This window comes from Pempheris klunzingeri, unplaced genomic scaffold, assembly GCF_042242105.1.
Source record: "Pempheris klunzingeri isolate RE-2024b unplaced genomic scaffold, fPemKlu1.hap1 Scaffold_66, whole genome shotgun sequence".
Lineage (NCBI taxonomy): Eukaryota > Metazoa > Chordata > Actinopteri > Acropomatiformes > Pempheridae > Pempheris > Pempheris klunzingeri.
The window spans coordinates 41222-63314 of NW_027254970.1; the positions used below are offsets into that span (position 1 = coordinate 41222).

Below are 22093 nucleotides of genomic sequence, written 5' to 3' on the forward strand. Positions count from 1 at the left end.
AGCGGTGACTCAGATCACAATTCTGCCTCTGAACTAAGCAAAACCCAAGGATAAGTGTTCGGGGAGCTGACTGGAGGGGTGAAATAGCCGACACTTGTTGCACGTCTCGCCAGGTAGACCTCCTGGTCGGCAGTGAGAGGTGGTGCTCGGTGGAGAGTCTGTTGCGCACATGGCACCGAAAACGCGCTCCTCACACTCCTGACAGTCGCGCTATTGCTATGGAGCCACACACTGGATAATGAGGCCTACCCACTGAATGGGTGCTTAACCTACTTCACATCAAACCTTGTCTGTTAAAGTTGGGCATTTTCTTCTGAAATCTGATTTTTTGGGGGGGAAGGAGGGATTTTTTGGTGGTTGAAAACCATGCTGGGTTTAAACAGGATTCTGAGCCTGCGGGCAGCCCGGATTGGGAGCTGTGGTTCGCCGGGAGCCAGACTCTCATCCCGGTCGTCTTCATGCCAAAACCCCGGTGCCAGCTCGAGGATTTACTGTGCGTGTCTGCTGCTGCTGCTACTGGTAACGCCGCGAGTGGACTCTTCATGGTGGTGAGTACTGTGTGCATCCATCACACCTACAGGCCTGCCTGCCACCAACACGATTTATGGGAGCTCAATAAGCACATAATAATAATAATAACAATAATAATACTGGCCAAATTAAATCAAGAGTCGAGGCTGCCACACGCTTTGAACAGCATTCACTGATCTTAATCATCTGAAGCGGAGCTGGGACTCCTGCCGAGCTTTGGGTCTTTCATTAGAAACTTAAGGGATTCAAACTGCCAACGAATTTAACTTATGATGACTATTTTAATAACCGCTTTCCAAAAGCAAAAGCAAAAGTCGTTCCAATTAATTTGGAGCAGCGATTTTCCTACAGCAGACAGAAAAAGGCCATTATGAGGGCTCAGGGTTTGTATCAGTTAATTTATTATCGCGGGCTCACTGTACTTTTTCTCATCTGTGTTGTCTCTGCGCAACTGCTGGCACCATTTAAAACTTCATCACTCTCGTTCTCATTTGTGCATTTTTGCTGCAAATAATCTACGCGCACTGAGGTTTATTAAAAATAGTTCCATAGGCTATTATTTGTCACGAATGATTGCATGCACTTGTAATTTTTATGGGGAAATGACTGCAAAGAAAAACTCTAAATGTGTCTTTCTGTCATCAGTTAATTTAAGTCAAAATGATTTGCTCCTGAGGAAAAAAGGAGTAAGAAACACCGTGGGGCATTAAAGGTGGAAAAAAAAAACCCCAACCTAAATTATGAGATTGTGAACTAGATTCAAGCTTCTTTAGGATTTTGTTTCTAAAATGCGTTTTCTTCGTGTCAGTTTGTTGGCCTGCCATATTGAGCAATAATAATAGAGCGATAAATGTAATTTATGTCGGCGCTGTTGGCTGAGCGCGTGTTCAGCTCAGCTGGAGCCTGTATTCGACAAGGCAGAGCGGTCATTAATTCACCAGGTACCACGCACACGCACGCACACACACACACGCACACACACACTTTACTAAAATACCCCAAAACCAGCCATCTAGAGAATAGGTGAGGGGTGAAAAAATATCTCATTGCCTGCGCAATAACATACGTGAAAATGTCCATGTGTGTGAGTGTGTTTATAGGAGAAGTGTCTGTGTGTGGGCGGGTATGGGGGTGATGGAATGCCTAATAGTTTGTGTAGATTAAAAGCAGTTATGGGGAGTAGTGGGAAGAGGGTGTGTGGAGGCTTTAGCTGGGCATTATTGGCTTTGAGGGGAATTTAGTGGAGGAGATACAGTATTTCACTGTTTATCAAATTTCTCTGGGTGTACAGTAAGTGATGATATGGACAGGTCTGGGGATTTAACACGTCATCGATGATTGTGAGATGTTCCCACCATCCGAGACGTGAAAAACGACTATAATGTAATGGAAAATACATTAACAATACCCAAAGATTGACGTACCCTCAATACATATGCGGGTGGGGGAGATGGCATCTTGTGTTGTACTGGAACAACTTACTTATATTGTCAGAGGAAGAGGAGGGGATTTTGAGAGAATATGGTCACCTTTAACTGAGTTTCTCAGATGTTACTAGGCCAATTAATTTTGAAAGTGGTGCTGAATTGCTGAGCTGCATGCTGTGTGTTTATATTTATTTTTATTTATTTAATTTTTTCATTCTTTCATTTTTTTATTTATTTGGGGGGACTATGTTGCTCTTTGTTTGATTTATGTTGAGTATATTGTTAATTATTTCATTATATAAAGCCCAATAAAGATATTGTTTAAAAAAAAAAATACCCAAAGATTCCAAATACTTGTCAAAGGTAATCGTAGCGTGCGTGCGTGCCTGTGTCAAGTTGTTGCAAGTTTGACGCGTTTGTTGTGGCCAAGTTCGATTTTAATCCCTAACTCAAAATTAAAGTGATTTTCTTGAGCATTAAGGTGCTTATTTGCTGCATCTTTAATATATGAGTCAGGAAATCCTCTGACTAAAGTCAAATGATTTCTTACTGATAATGCAGCGAAGTCGTTTTTCAATGGTTACTGTGTGCTCCAATAAGACGTCTGAGCAAAAAGAGGCCAATGCAATATAGGATGTAGCTGTGGCTGTGTCATCAGAAGTCAATAAAAGCCTTCCCTATTTGTCTCACACTTGTCTTTCTTCTACGATTCACAGTAGAGTCCAAGCTTTTCAGCATGTTGTTTTAGACCTGTGGATAATGATTTACTGTGCTATAAAATCTACAAGTCCTCCCGACTCTCAGAGAGAAAGAGAAAGAGAAAGAGAGAGAGAGAGAGAGAAAGAAAATTAAGTGTGAATTGGAGCTCTGGCCTTTTCCTTTGATGAGCACTCTGTTCTTATTCCTCCTCTCTAATCCTCCTCTAGGGAGTAGAGAGCCTCCAGTCTCCATCCTCTCGCCTGGCCTCGTAAAACACGACCACACAGCTACACGCTCCCTGACCCGCCAAAGCCCTGCAGCCACTGAGCTGCAAGAGGTCTCATGCACACACACACACGGGAGCGCGTCACAGTTCAGAGTTTATTCAGAGCAAGCTCAACGCAGCATTTATCTTGTTAAGATACAGCAAGGTCCTGTTTTATTAGGGAAGGGAGATGGATGTGGAAGAAGCATGCTGGAGAGCTGTGAGTAAGATGAGAATGAGAGTGAACAGGCAGGAGACAGAGAGGAGCAAAGTGAGTAAATGGGGTCTTGGCTTGACAGGGTTATTGGAGGCCCCAGACTTTGTGCTCTGATTTGTGACGACATGATTTCAACTATCCCATTGGGAAACATTTAAACACACATACACATGCAGGTCTTGTGGGGAGAGGTTAAGTGCTTATTTATTTGGAGAGCGGAGTAAATGGTTTCCACTCCCCTCCTCCTCGCAAACCCTAAACTGTTAAGTGTAGTGAACTCTGACTCACAGAGGACTGTTGCTGCGGCTCTCCTTCACGCCACTCACCACCTTTGAGTGTCTGTGTATCCACATGTGTATACACCTAGCATATGATGGGGCCTGTGTGCGACAATCAACTGCAATATATAATCAATCACAGCTTTGTAATTCGCATATGAGTCCTTCTAAATGGCCCAAGACAGTATGGATTCAGTTCAAAAATCACCTAGAAGTTTCTTGTGTTTTTTTTTTTGCATTATCAGGTACATTGGTGCGCTGGGGGCACGAGTGATATGCGACAACATCCCGGGTTTGGTGAACAAGCAGCGGCAACTCTGCCAGCGCCACCCAGACATCATGCAGGCCATCGGTGAGGGCACCAAGGAGTGGATCAGAGAGTGCCAGCACCAGTTTAGACACCATCGCTGGAACTGCAGCACACTGGACCGAGATCACACCGTGTTTGGGCGCGTCTTACTAAGGAGTAAGTCAATGCGTGTGTCTACATACTACTGACTGTGTTGCCAGTGTGCATAGATACTGAGCCTGAACATGAGCTTCGTCTGCTACTATCTCACTCCTCATTCTCAACCTACTTCTTCACTTTTACTGCCTTATCTCTCCCTTCTGCTCTCTGTCCTTCTCCCCTCGCTCTGTTCTTTCTCCGATCTGTCCTTCTCATTCTCACGTATACTGGCGCTCCGTGTTTATAGTCGCTAATGGACTGTTGTAATGCCTTACGCCTCGTCAATAAACACACGGGCTTCGAGACGCGGGCTTGTCGTCATTTTGTTTTTCCACTCCTGCCAGACCTCTGTGCTTTGCCTATATACATATGCACACAGGCGCACATGCATGTTAACATATTTTCCAGCTATCTTTGTAGGTACTGCATATACAGTTTAATTCCTCCTTATGAAAGGTTTTGTAACTGCAGCCAGTCTGGATCATGAATATTTATTGAACAAGAATGAAGGGAGCTCTTCGTAAAAACACCTGATATCCAAGCTACATTTGTGTCTCGGCGTCTGCTGGTTACTTTGCGTGCAAACTTAAATGGTGTCTGTTCTATAAGGCATTATTTTTGCAATGAATGAATTCTGAATGCAGAACATGGATAAAGTGACACACCTGTAAGTCACTGTTGCATGCAGGGCAACCAACAAAAAGAGTGACTATGATGCCATATCTTAAGCGTTATGTTTGTGGATAAGGCTTTTTTGGGACTTTGCTGCTTTTTGAGCAAGACACAGTGGTACAAGGCTAATTTACGGCAGTTCATTGTAGTGCATCTGGACTATGGTTGCACAAAATAAGGTGCTTGTTTCCACAGACTTAGTATTTGACGTCACTGACCCTCCTTGGCCTGTTACTGTCCCTCTTACAGCCATCCTAAGCATGTGTGGGGGCCAATGATGCATGGAAAAAAGTAGCAGATATGTAGATACAGGCTGTGTGTGTGTCAGTGTGTGTGTGTGTGTGTGTGGTGGAAAGGAATAAACAGTAATGTAGATGTAAATATTTAGAGATTTTCTCACTGTCAGACAAACAGCGCAGGTTTGAATGATCACCAGCATTGCCCTCCTCCATCCTCCCCCACATACACCCCCCCAGCAGCACCCACTGCCCCCTTCTCCTCACCCCTGAGATGGGATGGGACATTCCAGTGTATACAGAGCAGAGCAGGTTGGATCGCACAAATTCTTTTGGTCCAGGCTGGTTCAGATAGGTTTGCAGTGTGAATGTATACCCTGTTTCAGAAAAGCACCCCACCCTTTGTCATTTATTATCAGCGCTATCTCAGTTAGCTTTGTTACGTTATTTTGAAGTGCTGATACTTGAATATTTCCATTTCATGAAACTTTACCCTTGTGCTCCACTACATTGTTTTAGCATTTTTATTTATCCTATGCACCTTTTCTTAACATGCAATTGTGAGCAGTCTCTAATATAAAACAAGATTAAAAGTCTTAACATACTGTTTACACAGGCTACATGAGAGATCAATGCATAGCAGATTTAAGTCACAGTTAAATGTGTGGAGCGGAAGTGAAACGTGAGCTGGTATATGACCTCTGTAGACAGCTGTATTGATTAAAATAGAAGCTACGGATGGCCGATACGGCCATTAAATTAAATCTTGATTTTTTTTTTCAAGCTTTGGGATGTCAGATGAGTGTGAGACGGATGACTGAAACATTTTAAAATCTCGACAGGGTTTTTTAAAAAATGGTTTATCCTCTTGGGAACTGAATGCGCTTAGCAGCAGAGATTCATCATCTGGGGAGCATGAATATTTAATCATTCAATCAAGATACAATTTTTATTAGAAGTTGATGTTTCCTGTGTGGAAGTAAAATATTTGGCTTGCTGGTGGCACGAGATGAAAAGGTTGGATGGTTGGAACAAAAACATCAGAATTCATGCTCTGGGAGCCATGAAATATCCACACTAAATTTAACAGAAATGAAGCCAACAGTTTTTCAGAGGATTTGTCTTGTTTCAAAGCATTGACTCATGGTTGATTTCAAATTGGTTGATGGTTGTTAAAATATCTTAATCTGGACAGAAGTGTTTTATGATTGACAGACAAAATGACAAACTGACTGACCGGAGTTAGATGGGCATTAGAATAAAAAAAAGAAATCAATTAAGAGGCACTCTTGTTACCCTCAATGATTCTGAATCAATTCATAAATGCCCCAAATTGTTTTTTATGTTGTTCCTAAATTGAGGTTGCCGTAATAAAGAAAGTGAAACTCAACTGTAGGAGCAGCCATTGAGGTGCAGTGCAGCACCTCAGTGATGTTCAGTGTGCTTATGCTGGAGTTATTTTGTAGTTCATATTCAAAATGTGTTGGAATGTAATTTGGATTTAATAACTTTAATAACTAAGAATTTAAGTATTTTGAGGATACTTAGCACTCATCGCTCAGAGACTAGGTAATGCTAGTGAAGTACCGCAGTCCAGCACTAACAAACAAGACTAGCTGACTAACTTACTCTGCGACACCAAAAAAACCCCAGTTATGTCTGTTACATTGACCAAGTGGACAAGTTCTTCTGCCTTTGCTGCCATGTTGTTTTTTGGGGGCTATTCATTCCCACAGGCACTGCAAAAAGCAACTGTGACCAAACACTAAATCTAATTCTCTATGTGTCTTTGGCCACACAATAGATGAGTCATATTTGAAGGAACTAAAGAGACCAGAAAAGCACAGCAATGGTAGAAAATGCTGTCATGACATCACCCTGCTGCTGATTAATGGGGTATCACTGTGTCTGTATTTAAACAATTTATGTGAGGAGTGGAGAGCCCCGCAGCTAGGATTATTTCCATGATAATATTTAAACAGAGCTGTCCTATACTTCACATCAGGCCTGATATGCTCCCGTCAGCTGCACCTTCACGTCCTGATGGCTCACGCCCAGGCCTGGTCATGGCATTACATGTATCTGTGCACGCATGTTAACATGTGGAAAGCACAAGCAACAAGTCTTTAGGTCTTAGAAAATCTACTTTATTGCATGATATGGATTCCCACGCATTTTCATGGACAAAATTTCAAAATTTTTCATGACTTTCCAAGCACTGAATAAAATTTCCATGACCATTCACAACATATAAGAACTGTATGGTATACTTTATTCCAAATATTTATATATATTTTCAAAAAGTAGCTTTGCAGTAACTTATGGCAGTCTGGCACTGACTTTCAAGCATTAAGGAAAACTGAACTGATACTATCACGGTATGTAGTATGTATATGTAACAAACACTTGTAATTAAAACAATGGCTGAATGAAAATCTGGTACTGGCTTTCAAGCATCAGGGACAACTGAATTGATTCTATTATCAGTTAATGCATTTAATTATAAACACACACACACACACACACACACACAAACACACACCTACCTCATGGGCCACACCCGGTCAGTGATCTCAGACAACTCTCACATGATTTTTATCATTTCTGGATGGGAGTCTGAAAAACAAGCAGCAGCAGTATGTGTTGTCATACCTAAATTTCTAGCAATCTCACAGTCCGAAAGCATTTTCAAAAATAGGCCCCCGACATCACTACAGGGACATCAGCAACCTGTGCCAAATCTAACTTCTGTATTAGTAATATGCAATATAACATCCTGCCTTACACAAACAAACAAATAATATTATGTTTGTGTGGTTATACAGGGAGCCACTAGTATCTGTTATGTCTACACAGCATCTAATGTCACAACCAGAGAGACAGAGCTCCATAGAAGGTTTTATCTGGTAAAATCCTCTGTTGTTATGGCATTGTGAAACTTTATGTTAACACTAGTCCTGTTAAATAAACATCAAGGCTAAAAACAAAGATCAGCTGGGCGGACAAGACACCAGCTGCTAACTTCCACGTCTTTCCGACCCTGTCTGTGGCCCTAATTCCCAATTTCTTCTAAAGTATCATATCTTTTTATTTTGATGCTAAACTTTAAAAGAAGAAAAGTTAAGTTTAATGGTTGTTCAGTTGTCCTGATTTTGGTGCCGCTACATCCTCATTCATGGGCAGTTATTATGTTCCATTTGGGAGCAGCAAAGTCACAAATTTTGGGACTTATTATCAAACTGGCTTGACATTTTTTCCATCAGCCCAAGCCTACAAACTTGGTTTATAAACTAAACAAGAGAATGACCAATGTGCAAGATGTAAGCTTTGCAGAATAGCTTTGATATTACCAATAAAGGGGAGGCTGCCCTCGCGAGTCATGCAAGGGAAACACAGCACATACAACATGAGAAGACCGTGAGAGATGGTGTACCATTCCAGATGTTTTTCTACTCGATAAAAACCACAGTAAGACCAAGTGGACCAGGGTCTGCCTCTGACCAGAGTTCAGTCTGTGCAAAGCACTTTAAATGTAATACCAGCATCCATTGGTATTGTGACTTTGGCCTCTGAGATACTTCTGTACTTAAGGTCGCACTATTAATGCAGTTCCTGTAGTGATGTCGGGGGCCTATTTTTGAAAATGCTTCCAGACTGTGAGATCGCTAGACCGCTGACATGTGAGAGCACATACGGCTTTTGTTGCTGCATCGTTTTTCAGACTTCCATCCAGAAATAATTATGTGTCATCAAGTACATCTCATAACGACGAATGCTCATGCAATGGACGAGAACAGCAAAACCAGAAACTGACCCAACCCCACAAGTTTGTCATTAGAGAGCCATGAAATATAAAATGTACATTTTCCCGACATATCAGATTCAAACTCTATTCAAACATAATTTCAGGCAGCCGGCAAATTTGCCATTATATTATGTGAATTTTACTGAAGATTACGGAAACAATTAATTTCATTTCACACAACAAAATTCCATCACTTTCCCAAACCATTAAAGGATTTTAATAATTCCATGACTTTTGCAAGCTTGAAAAGTAAGATTTTGAAAGTCCATGACTTTTCCAGGTTTTCCATGACCGTGGAAACCCCAGTAACTGTAATTTCTGTAATCAATAATAAATTGTGTTATTCTAACCTCTACCGCAGTCTAACATCTGTGTTTCTGTTTTGCGCTTGTACTCTCTCCGTCTCTCTCTCTTAGGCAGTCGTGAAGCAGCATTTGTCTATGCCATCTCCTCAGCAGGAGTGGTGTATGCACTCACTCGAGCCTGCAGCCAGGGGGAGCTGAAAACGTGCAACTGCGATCCGCACAAGCGAGGACGGGCTAGCGATGAGAGAGGAGAATTTGACTGGGGCGGCTGTAGCGATAATATCAACTATGGGATTAAGTTTGCCAAAGCCTTCATAGATGCCAAAGAGAGGACTGTCCGTGATGCACGGGCACTCATGAACCTTCACAACAACCGCTGTGGCAGAACAGTAAGTGTGCGAATACAGCAGTGTCAACTTACAAATATAATGAAAAGAAAACATATTTTCTCACTTATAACTAGTGGTATGTCTAGCTCTGCAGTTTATTTTGTTAAGGTTTGATATACCTGCACCTGTGGCCTCATTTACACCTGGTATTAATATGCATTCTCGTTATCTCAATTCTACCAGCATTGTGATTGAACCTCAATATGGAAGTCACGTAGAAGGAGCAGGTGGGCTAGTGGAAGATTTAGTTAGGTGACTTTCAACTTTTTTTTTCTTAAAACCCAAGCAAAACTGTACACAACAAACATGGAAAAAGACTTAATTTGATCTGTAATCATCTCTTCAGTCTGAAAATTTTATTTTTTCAGCATTAACAGGTTGTGTCTTCCACTCCAGCAGTACATTGCACCATTGATCTGTTTCGGTATCAAACTATGAGTGCTAGCATGAATAACGGGTTAACAGCAGCAATGCACAAGCTGAATGTTAAATTAGCTTCATATTTTAGAGCTTAATCTTATTTCATTCTGCACAAAGCACAACAGATGGTCATTGAAAATATCTAGCCCTACTTCTCATAGAAATGAATGGGGAGCAAAATCCAAAAACCAAAAATGATCTGCAAGACTAGATACCACTAGTGGTTCAGTAAGTGAAAAATATGTTTTCATGACAGCTAAACTAACCGTTTAAGAAATGTTCCTGCCTTAGCATTTCATTTTTAGAACAATTAAAACCAAATTTCACAATGGCTTAAACAATATACACCAATTTCCACTTCTCTCAATGTATTTAGGCCGTGAAGCGATTCATGAAGCTGGAGTGTAAATGTCACGGCGTGAGCGGGTCTTGCACGCTGCGGACATGTTGGATGGCCATGTCAGACTTCAGGAAGACTGGTGACTACCTGAGGAGGAAATACAATGGGGCCATCGAGGTGACGATGAATCAGGATGGAACAGGTTTCACTGTAGCTAACAAAGCCTTCAGGAAGGCCACCAAGAACGACCTGGTCTACTTTGAGAACTCTCCGGATTACTGCCTACAAGACAAATCAGCAGGTAAGATGTCAAAAGGAAGGAAGAAAAAGAAGAAGGTGGACTGGACTGAAAGACGCAGAGAGGCAGTTTCTCATGGATGTTGATGGATTGCCCCGACTGTGTTATGTGTATGTTGTGTATATGTTCATGCATGACTAGTGTGTTTGTGTGGGTGAATGTCAGTGTGTGTGTGTGTGTGCAATGGTAGTCAGGTAACACAGCAGGCCTCCTGTGTGATGTCTGTGGAAGCTAATATCCTTGTACCCTGGGGACTTGGTTGTTCTGTGACCACCTGACCTCTATCAGTCTCTGTCAACACACATATGCATACACACAACCCAATGGTCAGAAGATGTGTTGATCAACCTTTATACAATCCGCCTAATAAGCCAGGACTGTTTCTGATTGCCCGGTTGATGAATGAAAACCCATCTGACAAACTTTTATAACATTTGACAGCAACACATCCATCCCTCTGTCCAGTTTTCCCTCATCCTTTCTCCCTTTGTCTGCCTTTCGCTTCGTCACTTCCATCCATCCTCCCCCTCTTTCTCACCTTCCCAGTGGAATCCACAGCCTAGGGACACAAGCAGCTAATTTAAAAAAAAAAAAAATCACTTCTTTCTGTCTGTCACAGTCTCTCCCTCTCTGTCTGTCTGAACTAAGCGTAGCTGGAGGGCAAAGTGGGCCTCAGAGTGTGAGAGCCTGTCTGTCTGTCACGCTCCACTGTCCATTTAAAACACACACACACACACACACACACACACACACACACACACACACACACACACACACACACACACACACACACACACACACACACACACACACACACACACACACTTCAAAGGGAGCAGTGGCTTGGGAAAGGCAGTGTAACTATAGGCCACTCTACCAACACTGCATAGTTGTGTGTGTGGGTCTGTTGTTCTATGGGCAGCTTGTTGTGATAGGTAGCAGTTCAAACCGGGAGCTTCTCACACGAAACACCAGCGCTAATCTCTGTGGGGATGACATTCACATAAGATACAGACAATATGCCACTGCATTAGGTAATAGCTAGACTGCTCTCTCATACGCTCAATAACAATGCCTGCCAGGCTACTGCAGATAGTACATTGAAGCAAATAGAGAGTTAAAGGGAAACTAAAACTTCTGGGTCCTCTTCCACAACTTGTTTCAGGTATATTCTAAAGTTCACTCCATTTGTTTAAATCTCTTGCTTTGCTCTCTCTCTGGATTTTTAGCATGAAAAATTATCCAAAGTTTTCCCAATCAAGCAATCACTTGCGCTCTGGTAAGGACTTTGGCTCTCTATGAAATGACCCACCAGTTTTTTTCAGCAGAAGAATTTGCAGAGAGGTAAAACTTAAATGACCAGTTGAGAGAAGCTAGCTTTGGTTGTCGTTTAGCTTTTCATTAGCTAACATTCTTCTGTAATCTTGTGCAGGCTCCCTGGGCACAGCTGGCCGGGTCTGCAATAAGACGTCACGCGGCACAGACGGCTGTGAGGTCATGTGTTGTGGGCGGGGCTACGACACCACGAGAGTCAAACAAATCACCAAGTGCGAGTGCAAGTTCAAATGGTGCTGTGCCGTGGAGTGTAAGGACTGTGAGGAAGCGGTGGACATACACACCTGCAAAGCCCCCAAACGAGCTGAATGGTTGGACCAGACCTGAGGACACACCCTTTCTGCCCCCTGTAATGCAACCCCACCCCTTTCCCCTTTACAGGACATCCTGTGGAACATGGCATTCTGGGAAAGTTTGTCCGAAAGTGCTCTGCGTCTCCGCCCTCCCCTGCCCCCACCTCAGTTCATCATGCATGGCTTTTCTACCTGTCTCTGTGAAAGCACTAGAATTCAGTACCCATCAATATGAATTAATACCTATTAGCCCCCATTTGTGAATGGCCGTGTGACTGAATTCCTGGGATCAGACGATGAACGGTGAAACCAGCGAACTCTTGGGTTTTTGGTGGATTGGGCTTTTATCAAAGATTCAGTCCAGATGGCCTTTTTTTCTAGCGTGTGGTTCTGGGTTAAAATGGTTTGCTGCTTTCATCATGCTTTAAAGACACATTTTTACATTAACTGAGCCTTCAAACGTATCCAGTATTATTACAAAAACATCATATACTCACATAATTTTCTTTCTTTTTTTGGGGAAATTCACTTTTATCTGCCAAAAATGAAAACATGGTAGGACTTTGGGAAGTAGCTTGACAAGTGCACTTTGAGAAGTGGACATCCAAACATAAGTTTGGCTGTGTATGGCCAAACAGAAGTCCAGGCAGAGGACTTCAAGGGAGGACAAGGAGATGGACACCGGATGAAAAAATGGACGAATGCGTCATGGGAACTTTGAATGCAAATGTAAAAAAAAAAAAGAAAAAAAGAAAAAAAAAAAAACCTGTTTAAAGTGATTTATTTAAATTGTAAAGTGTTGTTTCATTTCTCATCTGCAGATGAGACTGCACTACATTGGCTGACATGAGTAGGAGAAGAGCACTGCCATTATTATGATTATACAGTGTACTCTAGTTTTCAGTGTGTAATATGACTGACTGCCGCTGACAAGAAGAAGAAGGAGAAGAAGAAGAAGAATAAGGAGGAGGCGGTCACACATAACCACAACATCAGACAGATTTCACTTCTCTGCTCTCCAGCTTGCTTGTATAACATTGTGTATATTGCCTTATCTAAACAGATGTTCATATGAAATATATGGTGCATTAGTATGACACTGGAATCTTTGTTTTTTGTTCAGACCGACAAACATAGAGGTTGAAGGCAAGAACGAGACTTGATAGTGCCAACAGCGCAGAACTAATCGTTGTGATGACTGCGCAGGGTATTCAGTAAGTTCTGTTCTACAACTAGTGTTATTCCCATCACACACACACACTCACACACATGTATACACACCATGGCTGCTTTTCACCAGCATGAGTTGAGAGACACTGGGGCAGTAATAATACAATCTATGTCAGTAACAAAGGTTGATTCTGTGTGAGTTGGGGTGGGGTGCGCTATATCAGTCAAGGGGAGGGAAGTGTTTGATTAAAGGGCCAACCTAAACCCCAACCCCTGCTGGCCTCATCCCACCCCTCACTATGTGGAATTCCAGGTGGGTCCCAGGCTAATGACTAGATGGCTGTAATTACCCGGGGCTGTTGATAGCTGGTGATTGGACATGGTCGTGCCACAGAGGACCTAGTGTGGGCTCCTGCTGGGACCACATTTAATCAAAGGCTTCTTGGCCAGCTTATCAAAGGGAATACTTTCCAGCAATCTTCTCTGCATCAGCCCCCTCTGCTCCCCAGACTCTCAGTCCAGTTCAGTCTCTGTTATATTAGAGCCGAGAGACTCCTGATAATGTGAATTCAAAAAGACAACGCACACAAGCGCAACCCTAAGACAAAGTAGTGTGTAAACCCAACTGCATAGATGCCTATTTGGAGAGGCCAAATGACACAGCATTAATTTATTGCCTTTTTACTCAGCATATCTGTACTGTCTTATGACACTATTACATTTTTCTGTCAGGTTTTACCCTGTAGATTGTGTTTGTCAACGTGCCCTGGTGATAAGATCCTGTCTCCTTACCCAGGCTTGGGACAGGACGCAGCCACGTTCAGGCCGGATTGAACACACTGATTCTATGACATCTGCCCTGGAGATACCTTAATGCAGGAAGCAGTCAGAAATGTACAGTACAGAAGAACAACTGAGATGAAAACACTGAACTCTCCTTAGTGTCTTCAATTGACACAATCTTTTTTTTTTTTTTTGAAAATGGGACATCGCCTTATAATCACAGTTTTTGATGCACCAATATTAGGCTACTCATGATTCACTCAGCAGTTTAAAAAAAAAAGAAAAGAAGAACCCTCAACATCCTAGAAGTGGTGTCTGAGTAGCCACGGGAGGCCCATATTGTTAGATAAGATAAGCTTTATTATCCCTCAGGGTAATATTATCAAGCAATTCCAGTCATTGAGACTATTCTAGTGCCAGCATCCTATGGCAGTCTATCTGTGTCCTGGATGCCAGGCTGAGAGCATTCCTGTTACAGACTATCACAGGCAAACCATTAGTCTTCACAGCTGGCAGGCAGCGCTGTGGGCGAGGGAGGTTGTACTTACCCAGGACACAGAAATGGCATCAAGCAACAAAGGAGATTTAAAAGTTAATTCTAGTTTATCCCAAAAACTTTTTTGTAGCTTTGGCTATCAGTTCTATTGGTTATGATAACATTGTACTCACTGAGTAAATTATTGGGATCTGGGACTGGGAGTGGTGACATTACTACAAAGAGGTCCGATAGGACAAGAAACAGGAGCAGTCAGTTTTTCTGTGCAATGGCGATTTATTATTATTATTATGTAATTACAGACATAACATGTGCGTTAACTTGGTTTTACTTCAAGATGAAGTGGTTTAGATAATCAGTTGGATTGTTCACAGCTTGTTTGTACGTCTTGACTGCTTCCGATTAATTTCCCCACTGTAGTAATGTTGCCATGTTCTTGGATTTCAGCAATTAACTTAGTGTGTTATCATAACCAACACTGGTCAAAGCTGAAAAATGAGACCGAAATTGTAATAAATCAGAATCACTCAAGGCCAAGTAATCTGACTGGGCCCTCAGCTCAGCAGCTTTGTGGTAAAATCACAGGCACAAGTGGAACAAATCAAATTGTGGCTCATTTGAATATTCTGTATTTTTTGTTGAAAAGTGAAGGTTGCGCAGTTGTTGAACACAGTACAAACTAAACGGGTACACTGACACACACGTTGGACTGTTGCCACACAGACAGACACACAGTGCGCCATTCATTTATTCAACATTGTCACAGTTATTCTGAACTGTGTCACCCTTTTTTTTCCACACTTGTTCTATATTCTCTCCCTCCGTCTCCCACCCCAGTGTCTCCATACCATTGACAGTTATGTAAATTTATCAACCATATGTCCAGGCTGTAATGCATGTCAGTCTGACCTTTGGTTGTCAAATAACAACAAGCCTGAGAATAGAGGATGGACTTCACAGCCTGTGTGACAGCTGACCGTCACATCTAGCTCTAAAATGAAGCCTCACTTGAGAAATAGAAACTAAAGGAGTGTGAGAGGACAGAAGGAAGACAGCAAGGCAAATGGATGGATGAAGGTAAGAGAGAAATGTCTAGGGTTACTTAGAGACCTAGCGGGCATGTTTATCAGAAGATCTTAATCTGAGCAGAAAGAACCGCGTTCCCCACAATTCATCATCATTACTCGCCCCACCTGCCACCTCCGTCTGACCGCCACCCTCCACCTCCCTCCTCCTCCTTCGCTCTGATACAGATTTCTGTGTGTGGGAATTTAGCCGGAGACCCCACCAACAACTGCCCCATAACATTCACCTTGGGGTGGTCTGGGTGTGTCGGCCATGCGATCTGTTTCGCACACATATTCACATGTACATACCTGCAGGCGAGGATAGGACCCCTCCCCACCCCAGTGCCCCCTGAGCTCACCTATCACCTGTCTGGTGAAACCCTCAGTGTGTTAGCAAGCCTTTCTGCTCTGTCACTCACTGTTTGTGTCCAGAAAGTGCATACAAACATACAAGTGTGTGTGTGTATATGTGTGGTGGGATGAGTTTACCCCTCAGGGCCGGTAGAAGCTGGGTCATTTTTTTTCCCAGAGGTTGGAAGAGGAGTCTAGGGAGGTCAGGGGTCATAAAGTTTAGGTGTATCAACAGAGAACCTTCAGCACTATGAATGCTCACCACTGATCCGTCGCCTGTTGACACCTCCTAAACATTAACGGCTTGTTCATGTAGCTAAGCTCCTCTCTGGCTGGCAGGCAAAGAGGTGAACCTATTCAGAAGAACACCTGCTCTGCTGGATTTAAAATCTGGCCTACAGTGTAGCTGCCTACAGTGTCAACTCTTCCATTCATTTTTCATCCTTTCGGTCTGCCTCTATTTGATGAGGTGGGTGTCAGCTATTAGGTATTAGGTGGTGCAGCTTTGTTGGGAACAGGTTTGGGTTGGGAGGCTGTGGGAGCAGTAGGACGTGCAGATTTATTAGGGAGCTCAGACTAATATTTACGTGACCTGCCAGGACCCGAGGGGTGTAGAGACACAGAGGGAGAGAAAATATGGGTTTGCACAGAGGGAAAAAGGGGATTTCAACACAAAACACTTATCTCCTGAAAGCTACAGCAAAAAAATGTCCACCCATTACCCCCCAGGCCCTCAACTTTCACTAACTTCCACCTTTGCTCTGTCGTCTCCTATAATGCTTCACAGCAATACATTTGGATAGCATCACAGTAGTGCCTCTATAATATACTGCAGCAACTGCGGTTCTCCTTCACTCAAAGTATTAGTCCAACAGGAAACTGGTTGCCAAATCAATTCTTTGATCTGGCAAGTTGCAAGAATAAAATTGTAATTTTCCCTAACAATTCCTTAGTCTTCATTGGCAGGGCAGTATTTCAGCAATCACTCACCACTGCATGTAAAACATTTCCGGTGCTTCTATAATTGCTCCAACTGCTGACACATACAACCCCATGTAGGTTGACCTCAATGAATTTTCCGTGAATAGAAAGCCTGGGTGACCTGACACAGCACTAATTTGTCATCCCTAATTTATCTTGTGATATAACTTGCTCGCTGCAAGCCCAGAAGTCAAGCTTAGCGTTGGGAAGCAGAATATTCCACAGGTTCGACTCAATGACAGCCACCATTAGGGTTAAAAGGACAAAGACTGTAGTTGTGCTGAACTTGAGTCGGACATTTAGACAGTCGCAGTGGACCTTCTCCGTGCAAGGTGTGGGATGCCATGTGACGAGGTTTGTATATGCGTGTGACAGTGTGAGTGTGTTTATCTCCCTCCCTGTGTGGGAATTTACAGACACACCTCGCAAGGCACAAACAACAGTGACCTGGTAAAATAGTCGAAATTCCACCAACATACCAGGGAATCTGGGGGTTTGGGCTGACAATACACACTGACACATACACACACACACACACAGACAACGAGAGACAGAGGTGTGGGAAACGGGAGAGATACAGGGTCAGGGTCAAATTGTGTAGGCCTCACAGACATAGATACCAGTGAGTGATACCAGCTGACACACACTGATGCTGACACTAACAGTGATACTGCGGCTACCTGAGTGACAGTGATAGATAGCGCCGAACCATCCCAGCGTGAACACACAATCAAACCGAAACTCATCCCTGTGACTTTTAATCAGCACATACTGCGCCAAAGGGTGGTACACTCTGACTCCTCAAACGTCTACCACTTGGGGAAAAAAATATCACAGTACCAGATGCCAGTCTAAACACAGAAAAAAAACAAACATAAGGCCGTAGCCAAATGGGTGAAAGGTGAAAGCATCTACTGGGGTTGTCTACCTGTACTCAAACATGCTTACAACTGTGTGTTTATTGTTGCTTAGAGTTGAGTAGATGTGTTTACCACATCACTGAAGCCAACATCCCACTCCCAGTCTCCAAGACTCCTCACCTTTAATAACACAAACCACTAAAGATACAACAAGAAAGATAAATTCACTCATACAACAAATCCCTAAGTCACACCACGCAAACAAACACTCTCCATGTGGAATGTTGGAGACTGTCTTGTTTGTGTTTAGAGGTGCAGCTTTCTCCAGTTTTCATCTTCCTGGAGTATACTGTGTGTTAAATTGGCCCAGATGTAGAATAATTGAAACTTGGGATCATCTTTGTCTTCATATTGACCATCAGAGTGCTGGTGCCACAACAAGCCTCCACACCACCCCCGGCTGGGCTTCACCTTCTACCAGCACAGAGACAGCTGATGGAGAGCAAGGACACAGTACAGTAGCCTCAGTTGCTCAGTAAACACTGGTAAACAGAGCAAGCACTCGGCATGAAATGGAGGAATACTGCGCACAAAACATTTACACAGAGCTGCCACGGGAACGATATCATTTCAGTTTTACAATAAAGTGCTGGTGAAACAAAAACAACAGAAGGAAACTCATCTGTCCCTCTCTCCATTCAGAGTGACTTGTTTATGCTTCGGCATCCCACTCTCTCTGAGGAGATAATTTAATCAAGTCTAATAGAGCTTTCACAAAGGCTTAACCCAGTACAAATGCTACAAGACCTAAATCTAGAGCCTGGTCTCATATATTCTTATATATCTAAAATTGTCAATAAATGAAATAAAAAACTCCATGTCAATAAATGAGAGGTTTCAGTCTTACTATCTGCACTTTGTTAACAGAGATTTGATCTTTCATTTTGAAATCTGAGCTAAATGAGATAAATGAAACAATCTTTTTCTATGTTAATGTTAATTTTCATCATCAAAATCATTTTAAAGAAATTTAGGCATTATAATAGAAAAGATCAGATTACACAATAATGAGCATACACACAAATATTCCCAACAAAACTAAATGTGTGTGTAATATATGAGAAATATTGTACAATAATAATACTATACCAACCATAATCTGTATAACAAAAGCTCAGGAGAGAAGGGAAGCAGTCAGATCACATTGGTATGGCAGTGCCTAAAGGAAATTGTACTCTTTGATTGCTATTTTAATTATACCCACTGTGAGCTAGAGAGGCTGTGACACGCCACACCTTGTTTTGGCAATACCATGCTGAGTCCACATCCCCCTCCAGTAACTAAAGCCAACTACTCACAGTGTTTTGACTCCTCTTGTGCAGAGGCTGTAGGAGGGAGGCGGCAGCAGCACCAACCTCACTGTTCAAATTGTACATTATAGATCATACATCTAGCACATTAACATGTATGAAAGGACGTACACACCCATGCTCGCTGTACATGCAAACACCCATTTACACCAGGTACACGCATACAAACAGTGGGTGTAGAAACATGCATCACTCTTATACCGTATGTTGCAAGGTCTCACGGTCCCCCTTATGTTAGAAAAAGCTATTTCTGAGTTACTGACAGACCAGCTACTCTATGCACACATACATACTGTATACAAAGACTGAAATTAGCTAATCAAATCCTACTTAAAACGGTCTTTGTGACAAATATGTTGATATAAAGATAAAGAATGGTGGAATGGTACAACACCTGGAAAATGGTTTTCATCCTAGCTACTCAGGACTGATAAATGTCAACAATGTGCATGACTTAAAGATATTTTATGCATGTGAGCAGCATGATTTTGTTCTCTCTATTGACAGTACTATAATGATGCTCACATCTTCATTATTGGCTCGGAGCTCCATCTCTATCAAGTGTTTGAACTGGGATAGTTTAGGGGAGAGTAAACAACAGTCTAATGTGTTTATCAAACACTAAAGCACACACCAACAGCTGTTTACCACACAGAGAGCCAAGCCGCATACAACAACAACAGCACGAGGAACATGTAATCTGATGGAGTAACACGCTGTAAGAGAAGGTGATGTTAAAGGGGGTTTGTGTCTTGGTTTGGTTGGGGGATTGTGACAATATGACCACCCTGCACGTGAATGTCCTCTCTCACCCAATAGTTTAAAGTCAAAGAGGGACAGTAAGGGAGAGAGGATGAAAGCCATGCGCATGCTTGAAAAGCTTCCTACTCCTGGTAAACAAATCAATAAACCTGATTCCACTTCACAACAATATACCATGCCAGACCAAGCTACATGCAGCTATACACACAAAGAAACTAGATAGCCATCATGATATACATGCAAGAATAATGTAACAAACAAAAAACACACAGCAGATGTCATCTCCAGGGCAACCCATCACAGGGTCCTCCAACCCTGACGTTTAGCTGATTATGAGTTGATTATATATGGTGAAACAGTCCCACAGTCACTTCACAATTGACAAATGTTGGTAACGCAGCTCTGTCCTCTTAGAAAGAGAGTTTAGGACAGAGGCTGTTTAATGGATGAGATACTAAAACCAGTGTAAAATACAAACAAGAGATCAGTTACAGGGATTAGACTTTACGTGAGGGAGAAAGCATAAAAAAAAAATAATTGCATGCAGCTGCGCGTGAGGTCCTTGTCCATAGGACAAACACAAATAGCCTGTGTGTGCACAGAAGACCTGAACAGTTGTAGGATTTCAAACATCCAGTTATATTTGTGCCATGGGCCAACCTCAAGCATTACTGCTTGCAGATATATTTTTTCAACGTTGTTTTCATCCTCGTGCAAAATTTAAACTCTTGTTGAACTCTCATTTATATTTTAGAGTGGTTTTTCGTAATTCATAGTTTTAGTATTTCAATATAGTATGTGCACGTGATGAGGTGGAGCTTATGGTGGCTCCAAAGGGTCATTTTGGGACAGCCATGTAATTTCACTGCACACACAACCCCTGCATGTATTTATCTATGTAGCTGCAATGATACAGACTTACTTCTAAGACAGCCAGGGCTCTTTTGTGCTATACACAACCTGTGGTAGTCAATCGTGTCAAATTAATATTATTTACGTAGTCCAATATAACATCACAAGCCTTCAGTTGGATTAAAATTGGCAAAATGGTTTAAATCACATATTTACTGTTCAGACGTCATACATGACACAGTGGCACGAAACTATCAGTTAAAAGGCATTGCTGTAAATTTCTTCAATAACTGGACGCTAAAGATGAACCGATAGGATTAAAATGGACCCAAGTTTAAGGGATAGTATACAGACATATTGCAGTGATGACCTCACAAACATCGCACTAAGTAGCGTCAAGAAATTAACACATGTCTAGCTGAAGGTGACACATCCATCCAACACATCATAAGGAACTAATTCCAAATTTCTTTTGACTTGAGAAATATTTGATAACATGTGGATTCCTCACATTCATCCTTCCATCTGTTCCTCCAGTAAGGAACAGACGCATTACATGAGAAGACAGTCATCATTATAAAGTGTGATGTGGATACTTGAAGTCCCCCAAGCACATAAACAGAGAATTAGCTTTTCAGTGAAGTAAAAGACATCTTGTGTCCAGTAGTTTCACATAAAAACTTTGAAATAAACTATAAACAATATTTTACTTTCTCAGATTCTGGATTTTTCACTTACAAAGAAGTTGTAGGATGTAATTTTCTGAATTTTCAATGACATAAATTTACTTTTTTTCAAGCGAACCAGATGGTTGACGGTGTCTTTACTGTCAACTTAAACTCAGTGGTGTCATCAATATTTCTGTCAGCATGATCACTGTCGCCATCAACTGTCCACTCCTCACACACAATATCATTGCCTTGAGCATCATGCAGCACTCTGCTAGCTGTGAGGAGGATGTGTGGTTGAGGGGGTCTGAGTGTGCGACTGAGCTCAGAGGAGAGAGGCCTCTCTGGTGTAAGGAGGACAGATGAGTGTGGCGCTCAGGCCTGTCAGGATCCAGGAAAGGGCGAGATGCGAGGAGGGATGGTAGGAGATAAGTCCACTTCAGCAAATTCAATGGGACACTTCAGCACAGGCACAGCTCTCACCCTGAGCACTGTCTGTCTGCCAGACAGGGATTGATTGATAAATTCAACTTGGGTGGAGACTAATTAATTTGATTACAGCCAAGTCCAACTGAAAAAGTACACACTTCAGTTATTACTGTCATTTCTCGATCTGGCTAGAATCAAGTACACAATTACGTGGCACTGGTGCAACAGCAGCGTCTATCAATGGTAACGTCACTGTGTGTGAGCGTGTATGTGTGTGTGGCTGCGAGCACAGTGACAAAGACAGATTGGGTGTCTGAGAGGGACAGATAGCCTTACAGCCAACCTC

The 22093-nt window shown here is 42.3% G+C and overlaps 1 protein-coding gene across 1 annotated transcript; it reads left to right on the forward strand.

Annotated features, from left to right (window-relative positions):
• The first annotated feature begins 360 nt into the window (after positions 1-360).
• LOC139225131 (protein Wnt-2b-A) lies at positions 361-13029 on the forward strand. Its single transcript, XM_070856169.1, has 5 exons — positions 361-548; positions 3663-3883; positions 8995-9272; positions 10069-10333; positions 11763-13029. Exons 1-5 carry the CDS (start codon positions 367-369, stop codon positions 11990-11992), a joined length of 1176 nt encoding a protein of 391 aa, XP_070712270.1. The 5' UTR covers positions 361-366; the 3' UTR covers positions 11993-13029.
• The last annotated feature ends 9064 nt before the right edge of the window (positions 13030-22093 follow it).

What these genes read in the sequence shown, in the direction of transcription:
- LOC139225131 (XM_070856169.1), top strand. Translation starts at nt 367, where the DNA reads ATGCTGGGTTTAAACAGGATTCTGAGCCTGCGGGCAGCCCGGATTGGG. An exon ending in TGGGCGCGTCTTACTAAGGA is followed by an intron (nt 3,884 to 8,994) that starts GTAAGTCAATGC and finishes TCTCTCTCTTAG; the next exon opens with GCAGTCGTGAAGCAGCATTT. An exon ending in CCTACAAGACAAATCAGCAG is followed by an intron (nt 10,334 to 11,762) that starts GTAAGATGTCAA and finishes AATCTTGTGCAG; the next exon opens with GCTCCCTGGGCACAGCTGGC.